This window comes from Stylophora pistillata, chromosome 4 (assembly GCF_964205215.1).
Source record: "Stylophora pistillata chromosome 4, jaStyPist1.2, whole genome shotgun sequence".
Classification (NCBI taxonomy): Eukaryota; Metazoa; Cnidaria; class Anthozoa; order Scleractinia; family Pocilloporidae; genus Stylophora; species Stylophora pistillata.
Window position 1 is genome coordinate 23,186,904 of NC_142522.1, and position 22,845 is coordinate 23,209,748.

A 22,845-nucleotide genomic window follows, 5' to 3' on the forward strand; every position below is an offset into this window, starting at 1 on the left:
GTTTTCGTACCCAGCATATACGATATATGAAGTAAGGAAGAACAATAACTTCTGTAAGGCGATTTAATTTTCACATTATGTGTGCAATAGTTTTAAGAAATTATAGTAAACCTCTCGCGTTTCTATTTTAGCTATACTTAAACAAGAATTGACGTACTAAACCAAATCCTATGTCGTTTGATTGAGGAATGAAGCTAAAGTAGTATTTTCGAACGAAGGTGCATTCAAAGTCTACAATCTTACTGTAAGGCAACTCTAATTCTATTTCTAGACTAGTCGATAAATCCTATTGGAATAACAAAATTACCTGAATATTGGAAAACTTAAGAGAAAAATCCGGCTTTTGTAATTCACTATTTTCAGTGCAAGAAAAAAGGAGCACATTTGAAACTTGTACCGAAAACATTTTGAGGTATCTCCTATAATTCAGTCTTCAGTCTTCCCACGTCATGGAAAGTGATCGAGGTAATGGTTTCAACAGACATGAATGGATTGAAATGAACCTCAGTGGTGTTTTATCGCTCTTGGTGATTAGCATTCTATCTAGATCAGTTGCTATTTCAGATCGCTTCAGTTTCAAGAAAAATATCAAATATCGGGAATCCTTCGGTATTCTTCGATTTCAGAATAGACCTAGATACTTCACCACCGCAGCAGTAAGCTAATACTATTTAGGTCAGGAAATGATCAGTTTTCTTACGTTAGTAATATATGATTTTTTCACCACAAAACTAAATATCAGAACAATAAGCTTAACGCATAGTTATCAGCGTCGTCTAGGCTAATATTCAGTATAAATAAGCTGCTGAAGAATGATTATTGCCTATTTATCGTAAGTATCTCTCACGATATAAGTAGCGGTGAGGAACATTGACGCTTGTACGTGGCGCGGTTATATCTACGAAGGATAAAACCTTTTGTGCCAGATAAAGATCATGTGCACAGCGGTTCCAATAATTATTTAACCCGCATTCTTCAAAAATTTAATTACTAGATTGTTCCTCATTCACTCTATCGAAGCAACATTTCAATTACTGAAACATATCTTGCTCAGGAATGGAATTAAGGTAATATTCGCAAAGAAAGGCACATTTAAAGTGAAAAATCTAGCTGTGCAGGAGCTCGAATTGTATTTTACTAGACTAGTTATACACTCAATCAAATTGCTGGTTAAATTTCTGAATTTCGAGCTAAATTCAAGGATGCTATGGTAATGACAAAGCTTGTATGGCCTTCGCATATCAATATATCCTTGCCAGACAAACGTTTATCAAACACTTGAAATAGTGTGACTGCGAAGCGTGGGTATGTCAGCATTCATCCATATTTTAAAACCTATATTTTCAAAACTATATAATAGCGCTAAGTTTAGTGTTCTCCAGATCTAAACCCGTCGTTGGAGTGTTATCTTTCCAGTTAAAGGCATTGACCACAAGAGTGACAGGAAATGTGATTATACCTGCAGTTTATTATACGGAATTACGGAAAGCAAATGCAGCCCTCTTTTCATTCCGAAACTGCCCCAACAGGAAATGCTTGTGTATCAATTCTGGGTTTGATAGCAAATAAATTTTTCTTTTGTTTAACTCAAGACTCTACTAGGTACGTTGAACCTGGTCCTAGCTACTTTTTGAAATAACGTAGCAATTTCGCTTCAAACCTCCTGAGGGTCGTTGTTAAATTATTGAGAACACAATATATTCTTTCATTGCAAAAGATTGCTTACGCTCTTATCTTTTCATTTTCTTACGATAACAAATTATAATAAAGTTCAGATATAACGCGTGCTGTTATTGGTTGAAAGGGCGTGCTCTGTCAGAGTATAGAACATGGAGTTGAAGCTGTCACGCCATCTGCTAATTTTTACTATGGCGGACCAAATGCCGAATTTTTCTCTTGGGTTTTTAATCGACCCAGAAGTCCTCTACGACCTAGAAGACGAAAGAGAAAATGAGCTGTTAGCGTCGATCGATTTAGAGGATACTGTCAATGACAATGCGACCTACCCTTTAAGTAAAAGTGAGGTTTTCAACAAAGTTAATTACGAAAACAATGAGCGCGCCGGCAAATTAAAAAGGCAAAGATTTGAAAACATGTCAAGTACCGCAATAGACGAGATAATTGTTAGAGCAGAAAAAAAGAAAACCAAGCAGTCTACTAAATGGGCTATCCGAATATTTGAAGGTGAGCTTTTTCGTTGCAAAAATATAATAAATATCATGAAAATCTCGAATAGAGTGGACGCACATTTGCTTTCTTGCCAAAAAAAAAACAAAAACAATCAAGGAAAGTGGACGATTTTAAAACTGGCTAGCACACACACATTTCTAACCAACAACTATAACTTTCTCTAGAAAATGAACACCAAAATACAAATCAAAATCTTTTTTTTTTTTCGTTGCCGTTTTTTAATAGATTGGTGTAGTGAAAGAAAAGTTGCCAAGAACCTCCACGAAATGAGCAACAAAGAGCTTGACCTATCCAGAAGTTAAATCCTGCCTGCGAAGCACTTTTTCAGTACCCAAAGCGAGCCGTGAAATCTTAAGTTAAAGTTTGGTACGACAACTAGCCTCTGGAGGTGAACAAAATTGAAGGAATAATGAAAGAAATTTCTAAACTAGCGTCTCTTTCGAGAATCTACACTAACCATAGTGTCAGAGTCACTGCAATCACGCTGTGGTCCAACGCGCAAGTTCCATCGCGGCACATAATGGCTATCTCTCGTCATGGCAGTGAAGCTTGCCTGAGGAATTACAACACTCGTCCATCCAGTGAACAGTTTAGAGCTTGTTCAGATATCCTCTCTGGTGCATTAAATGGAAGACCATCGCAGCCAAGTCCCTCTGATGCAGCCACCAGTTCAGAAAATCCTCATGCTGTAGTGTATGGGATGTAATATGCGCGATGTAATGTGATGCGTGATGTGTGATGTAATACCCTCGTGACCTGCATATATACAGCATGTGTTTAATTATTTAGTTAGTTCTCTTGGGTACGTGAATAAAACCGATTTAATTTGAACCGCTGTGTACTAGACACGCTGCTGTAAATTCGACCGTTGTTTATTCACAGAACAACACAGCGCAGCAGTTTGTCAAGTTTCAACCACAAGCTTTAAGCAGTTGTTTTCAAATTTTCACGTTCATAACGTCCAGGTTTTCGTGGGCCAAAATTCGGCCGGATTTCATTAATCATGTTACTACAGATACTGGTTTTTGTACGTAAAAAATACACTTTTATGAATTCGAATTATTAAGCAAGATTTGCGATTCTTCGTGATAGCTTTTGATGGTTTGACAATTTGACAGCTTTGGTCTTGTTCATCCAATAAAATTTGGTTACCCTTTCTAACAAGGATTCTGATTGGCTTATTGTAAGCGTGTTCTGTCAGAGTATAGAGCATGCTGACGATACTGTTGTTCGCTTTGAAAATAAAGTTTGTTTGGAAATTGCAAGTAATTTTTTGGGAATTTAACGGATTCTTTATTAAACAACAAACATATGAAATACATATATATACGGATTCTTTATTATAAAATTCTTTATTCTTTGTTATAAAACAAATAGAGAAGCCTTGACTGCGCTCTGTTCTGTAGTAAAGCACTTAGGAAGCGGCTAGAGCACTCAAGAAGTGGGAAGAAACACTCGACTACATCTCGTGTTTCTCCCTACACTTCTTTCGGGCTCTAGCCGCTTCCTGCGTGCTTTACTACAGAACAGAGCACAGTCAAGGCTTCTCTATTTGTTAAGTAGTTACACAGTTATCATGTAAAATGGACAGTCATCCGTGATTGACAACGAGCCATAGGTGTACTGTCTTAAAGTGAGAAAAAGAGAAAACTCTGCAGTAAACACAAATAAAGTACACTTCACTTTCAAGGCAGAACTTTATTCTTTTTTTTTTCTCTTTACTAACTGCCTTCGAAAACAACTATAAAATTTTCACCTATAGCTTTTATTTTATGAACTTGCGAATTTGACAATGTCGCACGTAGCGCCCACAACTGGAATCCCCGAAGGTTGAAGCGTATACTTTGGCTGCTTGCTGTGCCTGTCCCCGACTCAAACCAGCGCCAAAGGCAATGTCAGGGCACCTTACTCCTGGTGGTATACCCACACTATTACAGCGGGCGTAATAGGAGTTTTTGACAAGTTTTACCCCGAGTGCAGCTGCGACTCTCAAAAACCAACCAATAGGAACCACTTCGACACTGTCATGGACAGTTATTAGAACAAGAAGAGCCAGAAGTAGACCAAATCGAATGAGCTTCATGTCGCCGGTGAATTCTGTTGAGATGGAAAAAAATTTAAAAGTAGTGGTAAATTTAAAGGGATATTTATAAGTGAGGAAATAGACAGTTGTTAGGAACTGGTAGAGATTGAATTAATGGTAACCAGGTGTTAACAGGAAAAGGGGAATAGAAGGCTCACAAGAGAAAAATGTTTCAACTTATATTAACCGTTTTATCTATTTCTCATTTATAGCGGGGGGGGGGAGGGGTCGGGTAAGTGTCTAGTCGTCCAACCAACAATCCTTTTTGATCGCATCATCGGTCTTCATCAAACAATCGGAAACGAAAATTTATATCCCTCTTTCGGAAAAATACTCAGTCAGTACAGATACAGGTCCCAAATAAGGTAGTTGTTGAGCAACAGGATATATTAGTATTCGTATAGTCATTCAATTCAGGGTAATTGTCTGAGTCTTAAACGACATCGAAGCTGTACTGATTGTGGAGCGGACATCTTGCATTTTGAATTACTCTGATGCCTATAATTGGATGCGAAACTGCGATCCACATAAATGGCTGCAGCAGCTGCCCTTGCCGAAATGCGGTTTTCGGCCTAAGCCTGAAGCACCACAGCCGTTCACACAAGTTAAATAGCTACCTAAATAATAAAAAACGTATGAAAAAGAAAAGATTACTTCTCTCAATCCAGCTTCAAAGTCCAGTATTCATAGAAATGGTAACTGAGATGAACGTTTTCTCTACAGGAAAATAGGAAACAAACAGCTCAGCATACTTGTGAAGTTGTATAGACTGACTTTTAAGGTAATAACAAAGAATCAGATCCTTACATATTTTCTTGATGGTTTCAAGATAATTCAGCCTCCCAAGAAAAGAGCTATTTCGGCTTCGTGGAAAGTGATCGAACTACTGCGCGTTAACAGGGCTAGGCAGTTGTGAAAATTGTCTCAGGTGTAATTCCATTTGTAGGGTTGAGCACTCGTGACATATTGCTATTAGAGATCAAACACACACACACACGTTTTTCCAAGATGGCTGCCTCTTGCAGCCCACAATGCCTTGCGCTTAACTAGACACTACAATTTCAAATTTTTCGCACCCAGCATAAACGATATATAAAGTAAGGGGAACAGTAACTCCTTTAAAGCGATTTTATTTTTGCATTATGTGTGCAACGGTTTTAAGAAATAGTGAACCTCTCGCGTTTCTATCTTAGCTATACTTAAACAAGAACTAACGTGCTAATCCAGATCCTGTGACGTTTGATGGAGGAATGGAACTAAAGTAGTATTTTCGAACGAAGCCGCATTCAAAGTCTACAATCAGGCCATGACGCAACTCAAATTCTATTTTCCAGACTAGTTGATAAATCCTATAGGAATAACATAAGTAACTGAATATTTGAAAACTTAAGAGCAAAATCTGGCTTTTGTAATTCAATATTTTTTGTGCAGGAAAAGAGGAGCAAATTTGAAACTTGTACTGAATACATTTTGAGGTATCTCATATAATTCAGTTTTCAGTCTTCCCACGTCATGGAAAGTGATCGAGGTACTGGTTTCAATAGACAGGAATGGATTGAAATGAACCTCAGTGGAGTTATATCGCTCTTCGTGATCGGCATACTTTCTAGATCAGTTGCTATTTCAGATCTCTTCGGTTTCAAGCAAAATATCAAATATCGGGATTCCTTCGGTATTCTTCGATTTCTCAGAATAGACCTAGATACTTTACCATCGCGGCAGTAAGCTTATACTATTTAGGTCAAGAAATGATCAGTTTTCTTACGTTACAAGTATATGATTTTCCTACCGCAAAATTATATCAGAACAATAAGCTTAACGCATAGTTATCAGCGTCGTCTAGGCTAATATTAAGTGTAAATAAACTGCTGAAGAATGATTATTGCCTATCTACCGTAAGCATCTCTCACGATATATGTAGCGCTGAGGAACAGTGACGTTTGTACGTGGCGCGGTTATATCTATGAAGGATAAAACCTTTTGTTTCAAATAACGATCATGTGCACAGCGGTTCCAATAATTATTTAACCTGCATTCTTAAAAAATATAATTACTAGAGTGTTTTTCATTAGCTCTATCAAAGCAGCAACTAAATTACCGAAACATATCTTGCTCAGGAATGGAATTAAAGTAATATTTGCAAAGAAAGGCACATTTAAAGTGAAAAATCTAACTGTGCTGCAGCTCGAATTGTATTTTACTAGACTAGTTATACACTCAATCAAATTGCTAGTTAAATTTCTGAATTTCGAGCTAAATTCAAGGATGCTGTGGCAACGAAAAAGCTTGTATGGCCTTCGCATATCAAACACTTTAAATAGCGTGACTACGAAGGGTGGGTATGTCGACTTAACATACTTATCTGTGACCGTGTTGTTTGAGAGGAATTTTTACAACGCTATCCCGAGGTACGTCGAAAGTTTCAGCAGAACATGTTTTCGTTTTCCATGATCCACCCTTTCCTCCAAAGCCAAGGTTTTTCTGTAATATTAAACATATTTCGTAACTAAAGTTTAAACCATTTACTTTTCTATCTTTTCCTACAGTTACTTACTATTCATCAACTTAGAAAACAACATTAATAGAAATTTGGAACTGTTCTGTCATTACGCATAAAGTTTTCAAGAATTTCCAAAACAATTGCAGATCAATTACCGATTAGAGAATCTTTTACATCGTTACTGTTACCTTAACCAAATGGTTACAGTTATTTGCAATTTTTGGAAGCACTTTTAAAGCTAAATTCAGTCCAGTTCGAGTTGTGCAAAATCAGCTTGAAGATTTCGGATGACATCATTTATGAAAACTATTGCAAAAGAAGTTGAATTTTATCAAGATAATTTCTTGGAGAATAGGATAAAAATTATTAAACTGCTGCCAGAAGAGTTAAGAAGGAATTGTATGGCCTCAAGTTCAGCTCATCGATGTTTTCGCGATAATGACTTAGATGAAATCCTTACTTCTAACAGTTACCAAGTACAGAATGGTGTACCAAGGATACAGCAAAAATGAACTTGGTAGCACCTAGCTATGGTTGAAAAGCTGATAACGTAATATAGTTTTTAGTCCACGGGCATCAATGGGCTTATAATTTTATAGGTTTGAAATTAGCATCATTTGAAAGAGATACCGAGTTATTTCATCTGTTTAAGAGCTTTTAATTGAGAAAATCACCGAATGGAATCAGCTAAAATTACAATTGTAGCCTAATTGAACTTTATTTCATGAAATAGTTTCAAAGAATTCAACGTTACGAAAACACCTGTTACCATAATCAATCGAGATTCAGACTACTAACTCTTTTTTTTCAAGCCTATTTTTGAAATCTCCTCGAATAAATTCTGATTTCGTAGTGGAAAGTTTAAGTAAATTATATTTTGACTTCCCTTAATGCGAGATTTTCTTCAGTACAAGGGCTAATTCGACTCGCTGTAACATGAAACAATTTTATAAGTAAGGTTTTGCCCTTTACCTGCCTTAAAATGATGTAGAATTAATTAAACTTGCAAGTCACTTTCATTCGTAGCTAAGACTACTTTGTCTATGTATATAAAGTTCTGCAGGAGTTGCCGCCTAAAAGTTTCAACCCCATTTAAGTTTGAGTGTCGTCTTACTCATTAGTGTAGATTGTGATTTCTGGCAGTATATTTCATTGCTAAATTCAATCCCGGTCGAGTCGAAAAGAGACGAGCCCAAAAATAAGATACTATTGTTGGTCAAGATATTTTCCTTGAAAAAAGGAGATTGTTTCTAGTTCTAAAGCTAGAAGGATGAGGAACCAATTATTTAGCGTGAAGCTCAGTTGTTCCACAATTTCGTGATTATTGCTCAAATTTTTTTTTTTGCTTCGACGGTACACTTTCTTACCGAATATGAATAGGTCAAGGATACAGAAATAATGACGAGCCAAACATTGTGGCTAACTATGATACAGAAGTTGATAACGTTATTGTTTCAAAATTTATGAAATACTTTAGGATCTCTTGTCTTATCTTATTTTTAAAGAATATCAAGTTAATCCACCTTCCTAAAAGCTTCAAAATAAGGAAACCATTACTTCACTCAGCTGAATCATAAGAGAACAGCATTCAGGAACCAACTGATGTTGCTCAAGAACAAAAGAAAATTTGACGAGTAACCCTCTGGCTTTCCATTGTATCAACCAATTAGAAAAATTAATCGAATGACTTGAGCCCGATTTTTTTCCAATTAGAGCGTCCAGTCATCAGCAGAAGTAAAATGAGGAGATAAACGTTATACTACTCAATTCCATCTTCAATCCACTTTCTTTTTGGCACAATGCTGTGATCGTCAATGATTCGAACTCCTTATGAGGGAACCGAATGGTTCGAGTTCGGGATTGGTGTTGAATTTCAATTATCCTTTTAAGAATCAAGGAATGACATTTTTACCATTCTTACACAATCAAAAGTTATTTTCGTTCATTTGGTAACTTTTTGTAGTAGCTTTTTGATAAAATGATTAGTTTGGGAAATTTGGTTAAACGTATAATGTTTTCATGAATGTTATCACGTTCGTATCCAACGCGATTAAAGTTTAGAACATATAAAACAGCCATGTTCGGATACCTTGAAGTTGATCGATCGACAATTTCCATTTATTGCGAGTTATTTAGGTAAATTTTATTCTATGGAAAGTAACACTAGCTAGGGTCGAGTCAACCGAGTCCAAGTTCGCTAACAGTAAATAGCTGGAAAAATGGGGAAGTTCGAGGTAACCAAGTTCAAGTTAGCGGGGGTCTAATGTACACATTTTTATGTAAAAATAGCTTCATTGTTATCATCATTGTCATTTTAATTTATTGTGATCGTCCAGTTTTCCGCTATAGAGGAGCAATCCTCATAATATCAAGGTGATACATAAACAACAACAAAAGAAACTAGGCAACTGCCCCATGAGTTTGCCACTATATGTCTTGTCTGATTTTCTTGGTTTTTTTTTTTTTTTTTTAATCAAGTCCTTTTATCCACAAAACAAATGTGCAGCCAAACAGGGAATCAAAGCTTTCCCGTGAGATTTAATTATCAAAGCGTTAAGGAATGGAATGTCCATATTTCAGTTTTGTAGGAACTTTCACAGACTAGCCCCTAACAAAATTCTAGATTTTGGATTCTATGCGTTCAATGAACAGGTTGAATTTAAGATTCCTAAAAAGGCAAAAGGCGCTGGAATGCAATTTTCGAGTACCATTTCAGTAATCTCATCCACTCACACGGGCACACTCGTATAAGATCGGCAGAGTATTTGCTGCCGGTAGCTTGACTTCCAATTACGCAGTTTTATCTGTACAAAGGCCAAAGGCAAAGCAGCACGGAATGCTCGGATGATCTTAAGCTCTTTCATACCAAATGATCTCTCGGTCAAATACTTGCTAGCTCAAAACAAAAACGTATTCACTCATTTTAGCTCAGAAAATCCTGGTCATATATACATATATACATACATACATACATACATACATACATACGACGTGGATCAAAAAAGACAACAGCTCCTTTGATGTCACCATGGGTAACTACGAAGGCGCGGAAGTTTGTGGATTAGTCGGTTTATATATTCTCAGCGATTTAGGTAACACCTACGGAAAATAATGCATTGGTCTGTAGAGAGACGACGGACTTGCCGTATTCAAAAACATCTCTGGACCACAAGTCGAAAGAATCAGGAAAGACAGTACCAGTCACTTCAAGAACAACGTCTGTCACCCAAAATCGGCTCAGTTCAAATTATTTCTTCTTGATTTTTACCATAGGCCTTTGATTAGTTCAAGCTGAATAAAGAGACAACTACTTAGCTAGTCCTCCCTCTTCAAACGGGACAACACCAAAAGCTAAATTTCTTTTTCGAAATTGACTATTGAGACGTGTCATAAAAAAAACTGAGTTGGATTACAACTTACCCTGGTTTTAAGCTTAGTGTGATGCGACTCTAAATTTCTCTTGTTTAGCGCACAGAAAACACCAAACGCTTGAGCAATTGAGCTCACCGAAAATTATTTCTGATATAAACGGATATCTATTTATTTGATACGTTGAGATCAAAGGAGGTCGTAATTTATCTGTTGTCGCGACGTAAAGGTAATCCAATCAATTTTTTTTTCTTTGAACGACGACTTCGATAGACAAAACCGGTAAGGTGATTAGTAATAAGAATGTAGACTGTCTATTCAGGGATGTAATTATCCATTTTAATCATAGGCAAAATGGCCGCAAGCACAGAGGGAAACTGGAGGTCACTGAAGGAAACCGAAGTGTTATCAACTAATGAACGATAGGTTACTTTAGGGATAATTTTCTGGTGTAAGATATTCCAAAAAGCTGTGATAGGTTCTTATTCAATGACCTCTCCCGCACCTACTTTCAGCCTCTTGAACATTTAATTGCTTCAATCGTAGTCTTTTTAAAAAAGTAGGTACATTGTATCCTTTAATCGGTTGGGAAAAAGCCAACTTGGGTTTTCAACCATTTTCTACTTGTACGTTACAGTTTAAACACAGTCAAAGTCACCTCGTTAATCTATTAAACTGGAACTTGAAAATTATCGAGTTGTTTATAAGAGAAATAGTTTTTTCCAAAAAGCTACCGTTTACGAGGGCTTAAAGGATCTATGCTTTTCGACCATTTCTATACTGCAGTAAACAATAATCTAGCTGAATTGACTTCTAGTCTAGCGACGTTACGTATTACTTCCACACAGAGTGAATATCTTTTTGCCCCATGTTACTTTGAATGTTTTAAAGAAAAAATTCACTTGTGTAATTTGGGACCATAACTCGTATTTTCATATACTAAACCAGCACCTATTTATTATACTTTAATAAACCAAAACTATCCTCAAAATAACAACGAAGGAAGAAAAGGCGCCTATGGTGTTGCAATTTTTCTCCTCTAAATTCATTACGCAAAGAACTTTGAAGTTCGATAGCCTTATTTTCTATTATTGCAGCAGAAAAGGGAACTGCTTGCCCGTGAGGTTTTGATTAAGGAACAGAGTGAAACAGAGGTTTCATTTATGTCCATGTCTATGCATGGGAAGAAATTTCCAATACTGATCACTTACACAATTTTCCTGCAAGTTGTTAAAATTTTGAATTTAATACATTTGTAAACAAGCTGATTTAAGAATTCTAAAGAAGGCAAAAGGGGAGGGTGATTTTCGAATTCCCTTTCCCAGTAGCATCCACTCAAATAGACGCAAATAGGCACGCTCGTATGGGATCGGCAGAGCATCTACTGCCGGAAATTTCACTTTGAAGAGTGAGCCGGAATGGACAACTCGTTAATTCTTGTCTTAATAATTACGCATTTGTGCTGTATTGGGCTAAAAGCCCATAAAGCAGCACTGAGGTTTGACTTCTGATGATCCCAAGCTCTCTCGTAACAAAATGATCTGTCGGTCTAATTTCTGCTCAAGACGAAAACATCACTGCATTTTCAAAACTTGTTCTTATAAATAACACGCTGAAGCTCTCTTAATGTTAAACAACGCATGAGCAAGAGGAAGGAATACCTGATTTTATCCGGCTCTACTTTGTGGATTGGCAATGAAGGTTTTTCTGCATAAGGAAAGAGGAAACAGACAGCTTAGCAAACCCAGCAAATTAGATTGTCCAGTTTTCAAGGTCTCGTCATTATATGCTTACGTAGGTATTTCAAGCTAACTGATATTTCGGAGGAACTCGTTATTCCAGTGTCTTAGGAGCTGTTGCGTGCTAACAGTTATTGCGTGCGAACAGCCAAAAATGAGGAATTATTTTTGGCGGAGAGCCACTATTAAGGGTCAGCATTCTCAGCTGATAACTTTTAGATATTTCTCCAATTTAAGGCATATCATTTAACAATAAACAGTCCCTTTAGAGGTCTTTGCACCCTCCATTTAGTCTCCTTCGCAGCCGCTCTGTTTGGGATTTAGTGCACTCCCAAACTCTGCTCGTCGGGAAAAGAAACTGCTTTCAACCGATGAACTTTCTTTTCTAGATATACACTGTAGGCTGATTACAGAGAGCCATTATTTTTTGGTGAGCCTAGTGAATCAATGAAGTTCGATAGCCTTATTTTTTATTATTTTCTATTATTTCTATTAGTATTGGAAATTTCTTCCCATGCATAGACATGGACATAAATGAAACCTCTGTTTCACTCTGTTCCTTAATCAAAACCTTACGGGCAGGCAGGTCCCTTTTCTGTCTTAGGAGCTGTTGTGTGCTAACAGCTATTTCGTGCGAACAGCCAAAAATGAGGAATTATTTTTGGCGGAGAGCCACTATTAAGGGTCAGCATTCTCAGCTGGTAACTTTTAGATATTTCTCCAATTTCAGGCATATCATTTAACAATAAACAGTCCCTTTAGAGGTCTTTGCACCCTCCATTTAGTCTCCTTCGCAGCCGCTCTGTTTGGGATTTAGTGCACTCCCAAACTCTTCTCGTCGGGAAAAGAAACTGCTTTCAACCGATTAACTTTCTTTTCTAGATATACACTGTAGGCTGATTACAGAGAGCCATTATTTTTCGGTGAGCCTAGTGAATCAATTTCGCTTTCTTAGACCCGCACAATCAAGGACCGTTTTTCATTGCAGCCCACATTTGAAATATATCGCTAATATAAATGGCGGCGCTTAAAAAAACTTTTACCAAACACAGTCTTATACCCCATTCACACCAGAAAACTTGTTTAGTTAAACCAGGTTTAACTGAATAAAAATCAGAAGCAGAGAACTGAAAAACTAAATTTTCCACAAGATTCAAGCAATTGCTAAAATGTATTTTCAATGTGCCACATTTGAAGTCAACCAAATATTGATTTGAGCAGCTTCTATGGAGCTGTTGTGTTAAACCATGTTTAACAAAACAGCTTTAAAGCATGTTTAGGCTTTGGTGTGAATGGGGTATTAGTTTAAATTATCTGAGCTTGATTCTTACCAGAGGCCTTTCTATTCAATTTGAATCAAGAGAAACCTACTTAGCTGGTGCTCTCTCTCCAAACAAAAACAAAAAAGTTTCTTTTTCGATCATTATCTTTGAGACGTGTCATTAAAAAAATTGAGTTACCCAGATTTTAAGTTTCCTTTAAAGGTTCCAAAAAAATAAATAAATAAACTATCGGTGATGACTTGTGCTTCTATAGTTCACTTTATCTACTTGGATATCTATTTATTTGATACGTTGAGGTCAAGAGAGGCCGAAATTCATGTGATGTCGACGCAGAGATAACCCGACCGATATTTTTTCTTGTAACGACGAAAGACAAAACCAATAGGGTACGTGATTAGTAATAAGGAATGTAAACTATCTCTTCAAGGATGTGATTATCCTCTTCAATGATAGGCAAACTAACCGCAAGCACAAAGGGAAACTGAAGGAAACTAAAGTGTTATCAATTCATAAATAACACGCTGCATTAGGGATAGTTTTGCGTAGTAAAATATTCCAAAAACCCGTGATAGTTTCCTATTCAATTACCACCGTGGTTATTTTCAACCTCTCAAAGAGTTAATTGCTTTAAATCGTATTCTTTTTTAATTAGAAAAAACCAGGAAAGATTTATTACTCGACGTTTCGGGGTCATCGTGACTCCATTATCAAGAGACTAGTTTAAAAACATGCAAATAAGGAAAGGTACAAGAATAGCATAAATTAGACTGAACGGCTTAAACAAACACCTTGGCGCGGATGGAATCCGTTTGCACGTTCAGTGTTGGCTTACGCATGCGAATATACAACATTTCATTAACAAGGCAATCAAATTTGCCGTTACATTTCGTGATGACGTTGAATTGCTCGATCAAGCGTTCAGGCATTTCACTATTGTGCTGGAGGTGGTAGTGTTTGTAGATAGAAGATGATTTCCTTTTGTGCCCTTCTACGCGCTCGTGTAAGTGACCACGAGTATAGCCCACATACCCTGCATCACACAGGTTACATTTAAATTCATAAACGATACATTGTTGGTTAACAATAGGGGGCTTAATTTCGTGTTGCTTAAGCTGTTGATCGAGCTTAGGGCTAACGAACACTGGTTGGACAGTCACGCTTAACTTCGAGCTTAGACTGTTCAGTTGTTGTTAAACTAAGCTCGAAGTTAAGCGTGACTGTCCAACCAGTGTTCGTTAGCCCTAAGCTCGATCAACAGCTTAAGCAACACGAAATTAAGCCCCCTATTGTTAACCAACAATGTATTGTTTATGAATTTAAATGTAACCTGTGTGATGCAGGGTATGTGGGCTATACTCGTGGTCACTTACACGAGCGCGTAGAAGGGCACAAAAGGAAATCATCTTCTATCTACAAACACTACCACCTCCAGCACAATAGTGAAATGCCTGAACGCTTGATCGAGCAATTCAACGTCATCACGAAATGTAACGGCAAATTTGATTGCCTTGTTAATGAAATGTTGTATATTCGCATGCGTAAGCCAACACTGAACGTGCAAACGGATTCCATCCGCGCCAAGGTGTTTGTTTAAGCCGTTCAGTCTAATTTATGCTATTCTTGTACCTTTCCTTATTTGCATGTTTTTAAACTAGTCTCTTGATAATGGAGTCACGATGACCCCGAAACGTCGAGTAATAAATCTTTCCTGGTTTTTTCTATGCCTTTGCTTTAGCAAATCCCTGCTGATCAAGTCTTTTTTAATTCTCTTTAAAAAAAAGTGATTTCTTGACATGCTGTAAACACAAAAATAGATAGTCGTTACTGATGTAGCTAGCTTGCGTAAGTTATATTAACGATCACTGACACACAAGACAAGTAAACCTTGACAAAAAGTAACTCTCATGTCTATACCATGACTTAAGCGTTGACTGGATCGGACGAGTTAAATCTTCACACACAACTCCTATGAATCCCAAGCGTTGCTTGACGATGAGCTTGGGTTGTCCGTGAGGAAAATACCACGAACACTGTCAAACGTTTGCGTTCTATTTAAGGAATGGCCCGGAGGTACATGAAAGACAACTTAAATACATCTTGCCTCAACCATCAATTTTCTGTTTGTATATAGTCAGTAAGTTATGATCTGCTTAAGTGAATTTTTTTATGTATACATTTCTTTTCTCTATACAAAATCACTAATCCTTTTAAACAAGCCATCTCCTGAATCCAAAGTTGTTTCCAATCTTGGCAAACAGATATCGGAAAAGGTTTCAATGTAGCTGTAGAACAAACAGTTACATTTGGTATTCTTTGTGGACCGGTTCGATCTGTTATTATGGAAAGGAATTTCGAGACTCGTCCAATCAGAGGCTGTTTATATCGTAGCCCACATGTGGAAATGACACGTTTAAATGGCGGAACCTTTGGAACCAGCGGAATCATAAACGTTTGGTAAAAAAAATACTAATGAGATGAACTAAAAATATATAAACAATGTTCGAAATTTCGTTCCCGGATGTTAAGAAGATAACTTGAAAAGCACTATAATTTCATTGTTTCTTAACTCCCATGAGTCAGCAAGGCAGAATTTCTCTTTACAATATCAATACAATATCAAGCAGACAAGTGATGAGAATAGAGGCAAATGTTAAGCAAGGGCTTATTGGTTTATTCAATATCAAATTCTTTAAAGCTAACTTCACAAGAATTGTATCGCAGTCATTGAGAAAATTATCAGTGAGATCTTGGGAGGGAAAGGGTTAATGATCTGAGGAGTTGTCTTCACAATTTTGTCGAGTTTTTAGCTGGCTTACCTGACCGGCCCAGGGGTTTCTCGGTTATCCAAATGGCGGCGGGTTTGAGTGTGGTAAACAATGTGGTCTCGCGTCCTTGTTGCTGCCTTGCACGAAATATTTGCAGCAGAGGTGAAACATCTTTTTACGCAAAATTTAAATGACGCCTGTTTTGACGTTGGACGCATTATGGGATTTTCATTTAACGAGAGAAAGTTTCAGTTTGTGAGAAAGCGAAGGAGAACTTCCGATTCAGGTGAGTTGCTCTTTATATTTGATTGTTTTGTATGCATGACCAAAATTTACTCAGGTTGTTGTCATACGAAGGTCATGAAAGGGCCGATGTTTTATAAGTAAAAGAGCTGCACCTGCGGAACCACTCCCTTACAGTCTGCGGGGCATTTATCCGAAATTTTCTTTCCAGTTCAACTTAGGTTTTTTTGAACACTGAATAAGGAACTTTTCGAAAGTGCAGTAAAAATATTTGAGTTTCATGGTTACACCAAATGGGTGCTAATTCAAACCTCTGTAAATTTACCAAAGGTTTAAAATTCTATGAAAAAAAAAAGATACGCCAGCCACAAGTTCACAAGGAATGTTTTAGAGTTGTCATGTTCACTAACTCGTGATACGATCACCAGAAAAAAATTACTCCAGACCATGCTTACAACCAAGATGGCTGACTTGGACCACGTGACAGGCGCTCGACTCTCGTGGACAAATAACTAAATAAATAAATAAATCAGATCTTGCCATAATGTGGCTACACACTTTGTGTAAGCCAGAAAAATGTGCGCGTCAAAATTTCGCATGTGTTTGTAGAAGCTTGGCAAAATTGCCTAATTGGTATGTATGAGCTAGGCCTTTTGTTTTTCTCTTGTTGACAGTTTATTGTTTTGAAGAATAGGCTTTAATTGTCCGTTTTAATTACCATTTGGACCGACCTTCCCAATTTGCCATTTTCAAAACGAGCGGCGGTCTGGGTACGATTTGCCACCATAAAGGCTCTTGGGATCGTTTGGAGGGACAGCGTGAAGGTAAACAAACGCACAGCTGACGTGTGACAAACATGGCACACTATAACTGCTGTATTCCAGGCTGCACTAATAGTTACAGAAATGCACCTAACCTTCAGTATTATAGAATTCCAAAAGACCCTCATATACGTAGAAAGTACGTGGTTCTTATGAGGAACGAGACTCTGAAATTAGATTCTACGAGTACGCGGATTTGCTCAGTTCATTTCGATGGAGGAGAAAAACTTAGCAGAACGCACTTGCCTTCAATTTTTCCATGGACAAAACCGACAGCTCAACGTAGAGAACGCAAGAGGGCCAGTTTCGAAGATGTACAGAAAATAGAGCAAACCAAAAAAAGAAAAACAGCACTTGCTCAATTACCACAGGAAGCGAACTTTAAAGTGCACCTACACCCAAAAAATTTTTTTCGCTTAACGAAGTAAGCTTAATTTTTTGAGTATTTCTGCGCAAAAATTTTTTTATTTGCTCAAATCTTCAATTTTCTATGCCCAGTCAAAATACGGAAAATCGGCCGCCATCTTGCCCCACGACCGAGTTTAAAGAGGAATGGCTCTAGTGGGTAATGTGACGTCAAATCGAGAACACGAAAGTCTGCTTTTCACACATTTTCACTTGTTTGGGAAGGTTGTAGTCGATAATTGTCCGAAAATATGCCGACTAAGTGTGTTGTAGAAGGATGTAGCAACGTGCGAAATTTGCAAGAAGGTATCGCGCTCCATACAATCTTCATACAACACACCTAGTCGGCATATTTCGGACGATATCGACGACAATCTTCCCAAACAAGTGAAAATGTGTGAGATGCAGACTTTCGTGTTCTCGATTTGACGTCACATTACCCGCTAGAGCCATTCTTCTTTAAACTCGGTCGTGGGGCAAGATGGCGGCCGATTTTCCGTATTTTGACTGGGCATAGAAAATTGAAGATTTGAGCAAATAAAAAAATTTTTGCGCAGAAATACTCAAAAAAATAAGCTTACTTCGTTAAGCGAAAAAAATTTTTTGAGTGTAGGTGCACTTTAAATTTGAAGAACAGACAGAAAATATGAATGTTAATGCTGACACCAGTACCAGTGTGGAAATGCAAACGTTACTTACTGGAGACCAACTAAACAGTTTATACAACAGAATGCAAACAAGAGAACAAGAAATTGTTAAGCTTAAGGGAGAGATTCAGCAGTTGGAGAAAGAAAACAACAACATAAAAGAGGTGAACAGCAAATTACAAAAGGAAATCGAAAGCTTGAAGCATGCTTTAGATAACAATAGATTTGACATAAGCAAATTTAAAGATAAAGATGATGATATTGCATTCTACACCGGCTTTCCCGATTACAATGCTTTTATTCTTTGTTACAAAACTGTAGAACAAGCCTCTAGCAATATTAATTATGGGCACAAAAGGACCACCACGAACGGTAATGTTGGGAGACCCAGAGTACTTACTAAATTCCAGGAGTTTACCCTTGTTATGCTGCGCTTGAGGCTGGGTTTGTTTGAGAATGATCTTGCTCATCGATTTTTGGTTTCAAGATCAACTGTCTCTAAGATTGTAAATGCCTGGATTCCATTTTTGAGGAGGGAATTTGAACCTCTTATCATCATCCCCCCAAGAGAAGTACTTCAATGTTATAGGCCTGACAGTTTTAAGAAACTGTTGCCTAACGTAACAGTCATTGTCGATTGCACGGAATTTGAAATGGAGAGGCCATCTGCTCTTGATTCACAGTCTACCTGTTTTTCATCATACAAGTCAAGAACCACCATGAAATCACTGTTGGGCATAACGCCAAGCGGTGTTTTATGTTTTGTGAGTGACTTATTTCCTGGTTCAACCTCAGATAAGGAAATAACTGTTCTTAGTGGTTTTCTAGACAGACTAAATCCTGGTGACCAGGTACTGGCTGACAAAGGGTTCAATTGTCAGGATGAATTAGCTTCTGTTGGTGCAAGCCTTGTTATACCAAAATTTTTAGAACAGAAGATACAGTTTTCCACAAATGAAACAAATCACAACAAAGTGGTTGCTAGCCTAAGAGTTCATGTGGAGCGGCTCATGGAACGTATAAAGAACTGGCACATCTTCGACCATAAGATACCAATTACTATTGCACCTATTGCATCAGACATGCTTGTAGTGGTCTGTGCTTTGTCAAATTTTCAACCCCCTCTTATAAATTAAAAATTATCATGTAATATTGTTAACTGTCATGACACATGTTGATGATGAAACACGAAAACATTCATATTGCAATAACTTTCATTAAATGGTGTAATGAAATAAATTTTGTTTGGACCAAACAATAATATTGGTATTGAAATTGGAGTCAAATGAGTGATTCAAACTCAGCTTACTTTGGGGAGCAGCTACATCACACAATGATAGTAGGTTGGGTCATTTGCATTTTAGGTTTAGCATTGCAAATGCTTTGACTACACATTTAAATCTAGGTTTGCCAAAACATGCAGCGTATAGTATAATGATATTATTCAACATTGGACATGTTAAGAAATACAACTTCAGTTATAAGTTTTCTAGTAGATGAAAAAGAATAAAACTCTTAAAACAAAAAGCTCTCAAAACATGCGCGCATCAATTTTGGGGAGCCCATATTTCACACAAGGATATGAAAGTTCTGGTACAATCCAGCAGTTAAAAAATGATTCAAGTTTTGGGAATATTCTATCCCAGTGTTCTTGTGAGAAATAAACTCTCTCACAAAAAGGTGTGGAAGAGGCTGTTCCCATAACCACAAAGTCAGTCCATTTTTGCTCTGCCACAAACATTGCCTGTTGTACTTGAAAATAATATTTGTGTCTTGAGTTCAAAATCACAGATTCCTCAAACTTCTTGCAAATTCCTTTTCGGAGCAGAGCCTCCTCCAGACTTTCTTGCTTTTCCATCTGAATATATTTCACTTCAAGAAGACCCTTACTGTCTTCTGCAGAAGGGTCACACACTAATCCGTCTGGACTTGCTCCGAGTAACCCATGATGCTTGGAAATGAAAAAGCCACATTTATTCTACGGATATATCAGTAACCCCTTCCCCCTGCTTTAATAATTTGTAAGCAGCTATGATCCTGTCCTCCATTTCAAGTCCTTCTTGCATGTATTTACTCTGAAATGGTTTTTTGTAACCAAGGACATCTTGGATGATTTTTGTTGGTGATGTTGTTTCCCTTTGCACAGCTATTCTGTAACAATTTGTAGCAGTAATCCTGGGCTGCCTGTGATGATGCCACAAATTTGAGTTTGACTGCCCTCGTGTTTGCTCTTCTACTTTCTTTATTTTTTCTTCATCAAAATTAATGTTCCTCTTCACTTTCTCAAATCTCACTCTTAGTTCATCAGCTGATATTGGATGACATTTGATGGGTGAGATGAGTGGCTCTTCCAGATTATTTACCTTTTGAGGAAGAATATGTGTCCATCCAACAGCTCTCCCAGATTTCATTTGATATTCTTTTAAAGATTTATGGAAGTTTTGTAATCTTTCACTTGGCCAGACTTTTTTTTCTGATACACAGGTACCATTCTGTGCTGGACATGAGGCTAGCTTTGGCCTTTTTGCTTTCTTTTCTTTAGCATAATCATGTTTGACAAAGCTCATCTCAGAGATAGGTGTCACTGGACCCTTGCGTTTCCCTGGCACATTCCATTTACAAGGCTTAGATGTGCAGGACTCAGCTGCATCCGAATTTTTCCTTTTCGTCTCCTTAAAGCTTTGTTCAAGGGCAAACAATGTAGATGCCACATGGTTACAACGGCCATCAATACCAGCAGGACACTTACAGTGTGCTTTTAACACACAACCTATGGATGACATTAACAGAAAACAAGAGTATACTTTATCTTTTTTCATCGATGGCAGAACTTGGCTTTTTACATAATGTTTTCCATTTTGGTGCAGATGTCCAATGTATAAAACATGCCCTGACTTGAAGAAGTTAAATCCCTTGACTAGGGGCTTTGCAGTGGAAAGTTGTTTTTTACTTTCAACTCCTTCAATCATAAACTGCCAAACGGTTCCAAAAGCTATCTTAGGCAAATCTTTAAAATCAGGTTTGTATCCTTCTTTTGGAAAGAATTGGTTGAGCTGCGGCTCTTCCTCCTCCAGCACTCCAAGTTGAGCCTTCTTGCGGAGAAGGTGTAGTCCACCGTCTGGATCACGGAGATATTTAACGTCTAGTCCATGCTTAATGTAATCTTGAACTCTGAAAAATATGAACATGATATATGACTGGAATGAAACAAAATAAAACGACACAATTTCTCCTTCGATATAATTTAAGCTCATATGTACACCACTAAATGAAAATATACACCTCGAGTGAACCTACCTTGTTATCAATGCTTTCTTATTTCCCGTAGTCTTTGCTCCCCTGCACAGCAACCACCTTTTCAATTGAACGACGCTACATTGTTCTACAGTTTCGCGAGGAATTTTTGCACCAGGTATATCTTCTTCTGTCAGAATAACCTTGAGAGCGTCTCGCACGGTTGCATTGCTCTTGTCCACCATGTTCTTGCTGTCCCTCCAAACGATCCCAAGAGCCTCTAGGGTGGCAAATCGTACCCAGACCGCCGCTCGTTTTGAAAATGGCTAATATACAATCACATATTAATGATTCATCTTGGCTTTTATATAAAATAACTGAGACAAACTTTAGCCACAATGTGAGTACAGGTAAATGCTCACCCACTTCCTATATGTTCTTATAATTTGAATACATTTTGCCCTTTAACCCTTTAACTCTCAAGAGTGGCTAAAGGTCAGTCAAGTAATCACGCTATAGGGACAGGGTGATCAAGTATCTAAATCAAGGTGAGCAGATGATCACATACCTACCTCCAAACTGCTATAACCTAGTTGTTAATTATCTTCCTAAAATAATGAGGAGTACATGGTGAATAGGTCATTTGCAAATTACTTGTATAGGAAGAGGTTGAGCTTCAGTATCCAAATTAAACCTTTTTGACAACCAACACCCCAAGGATGCACATGTAAACTGAGGATTTTAGGAACTAAAAAAGGTGTCAGCATCATTTTCCATGGTGGCCTGATAGATTCAGTCATGAACAATATACCCACTTTATCGCTCAAGACTTGGTCTGGGATGGACTCGAGGGGGAAATACTAAATGTAGAGTGCCAGTAAATATTTCCAGGCGTACCATGGAGTAGTCTATGATATCGAGCAATGTTAAATCTGTATCGCGTCAGGTCTGGTTTCCATTTTTTCAGATCATGGAAACTTATTTTACCTACCATAATGGACAGCACTTGTCGCCATTTGGACCAGTGATTTGCATTCTTACAACACTCACAAAGAGTTTCAAGCAAAGTGTAGTCAAGACTATCATCCACGCCTTTGAATTTCAATTTAGCTAAACATTCAAGTACTTCATCAGATTGTCTGAGAGTTAGTTCATCGAGGCAAGTGGTGATCATACGCCATCCTTTATTGGTATAGTAACGCTTATTGCGCTTCGAGGCTTCATTCCACGGAGTAGAAAGTACATGTCGAATGGAACTGACATCTCTTGATTCTAAATACATATTCAGTTTGTCTCTTGGTGACGACAAACTAACAACCAGAGACACGTCTTCATACAATGCATAATCTGTAATATTTTCAAAGCAAAACTATTAAAATATGATGAATAGAACTGAAATACAACTGAATTAGAACATGACTAAATGATAACGACTAATTAAATTATTTTTATTTGAATTTGTACTATGACTAATGGTAATACAACTCTACTCACCTGGCTGATACTGACAGCAGGGCGTGTCTACAAGGGTGGAGTCTACAGAATGAATACAACTTGGTGACGCAA

At 37.5% G+C, this 22,845-nt stretch overlaps 1 protein-coding gene, 2 long non-coding RNA genes and 1 other non-coding gene across 4 annotated transcripts; 1 reads left to right on the forward strand and 3 right to left on the reverse strand.

The window, feature by feature from the left end:
• Positions 1-4,924: 4,924 nt before the first annotated feature.
• On the reverse strand, positions 4,925-12,089 carry LOC148732917 (uncharacterized). Its single transcript, XR_016000500.1, has 3 exons — positions 11,937-12,089; positions 11,804-11,849; positions 4,925-4,990 (listed from the first exon to the last, which is right to left on the reverse strand). It is a non-coding gene; the product is annotated as an uncharacterized LOC148732917 (long non-coding RNA).
• LOC148732918 (uncharacterized) lies at positions 9,758-11,787 on the reverse strand. Its single transcript, XR_016000501.1, has 2 exons — positions 10,194-11,787; positions 9,758-9,872 (listed from the first exon to the last, which is right to left on the reverse strand). It is a non-coding gene; the product is annotated as an uncharacterized LOC148732918 (long non-coding RNA).
• A 4,830-nt stretch (positions 12,090-16,919) lies between the features above and the next one.
• LOC111336252 (uncharacterized) lies at positions 16,920-19,306 on the forward strand. Its single transcript, XM_088758542.1, has 2 exons — positions 16,920-17,379; positions 18,036-19,306. Exons 1-2 carry the CDS (start codon positions 17,029-17,031, stop codon positions 19,179-19,181), a joined length of 1,497 nt encoding a protein of 498 aa, XP_088614668.1. The 5' UTR covers positions 16,920-17,028; the 3' UTR covers positions 19,182-19,306.
• Positions 19,307-19,470: 164 nt separating this feature from the next.
• LOC111336261 (uncharacterized) lies at positions 19,471-21,603 on the reverse strand. Its single transcript, XR_016000572.1, has 2 exons — positions 21,343-21,603; positions 19,471-21,216 (listed from the first exon to the last, which is right to left on the reverse strand). It is a non-coding gene; the product is annotated as an uncharacterized LOC111336261 (transcript).
• Between the last annotated feature and the right edge of the window lie 1,242 nt (positions 21,604-22,845).

What these genes read in the sequence shown, in the direction of transcription:
- LOC111336252 (XM_088758542.1), top strand. Translation starts at nt 17,029, where the DNA reads ATGGCACACTATAACTGCTGTATTCCAGGCTGCACTAATAGTTACAGA. An exon ending in CACAGGAAGCGAACTTTAAA is followed by an intron (nt 17,380 to 18,035) that starts GTGCACCTACAC and finishes TTTGAAGAACAG; the next exon opens with ACAGAAAATATGAATGTTAA.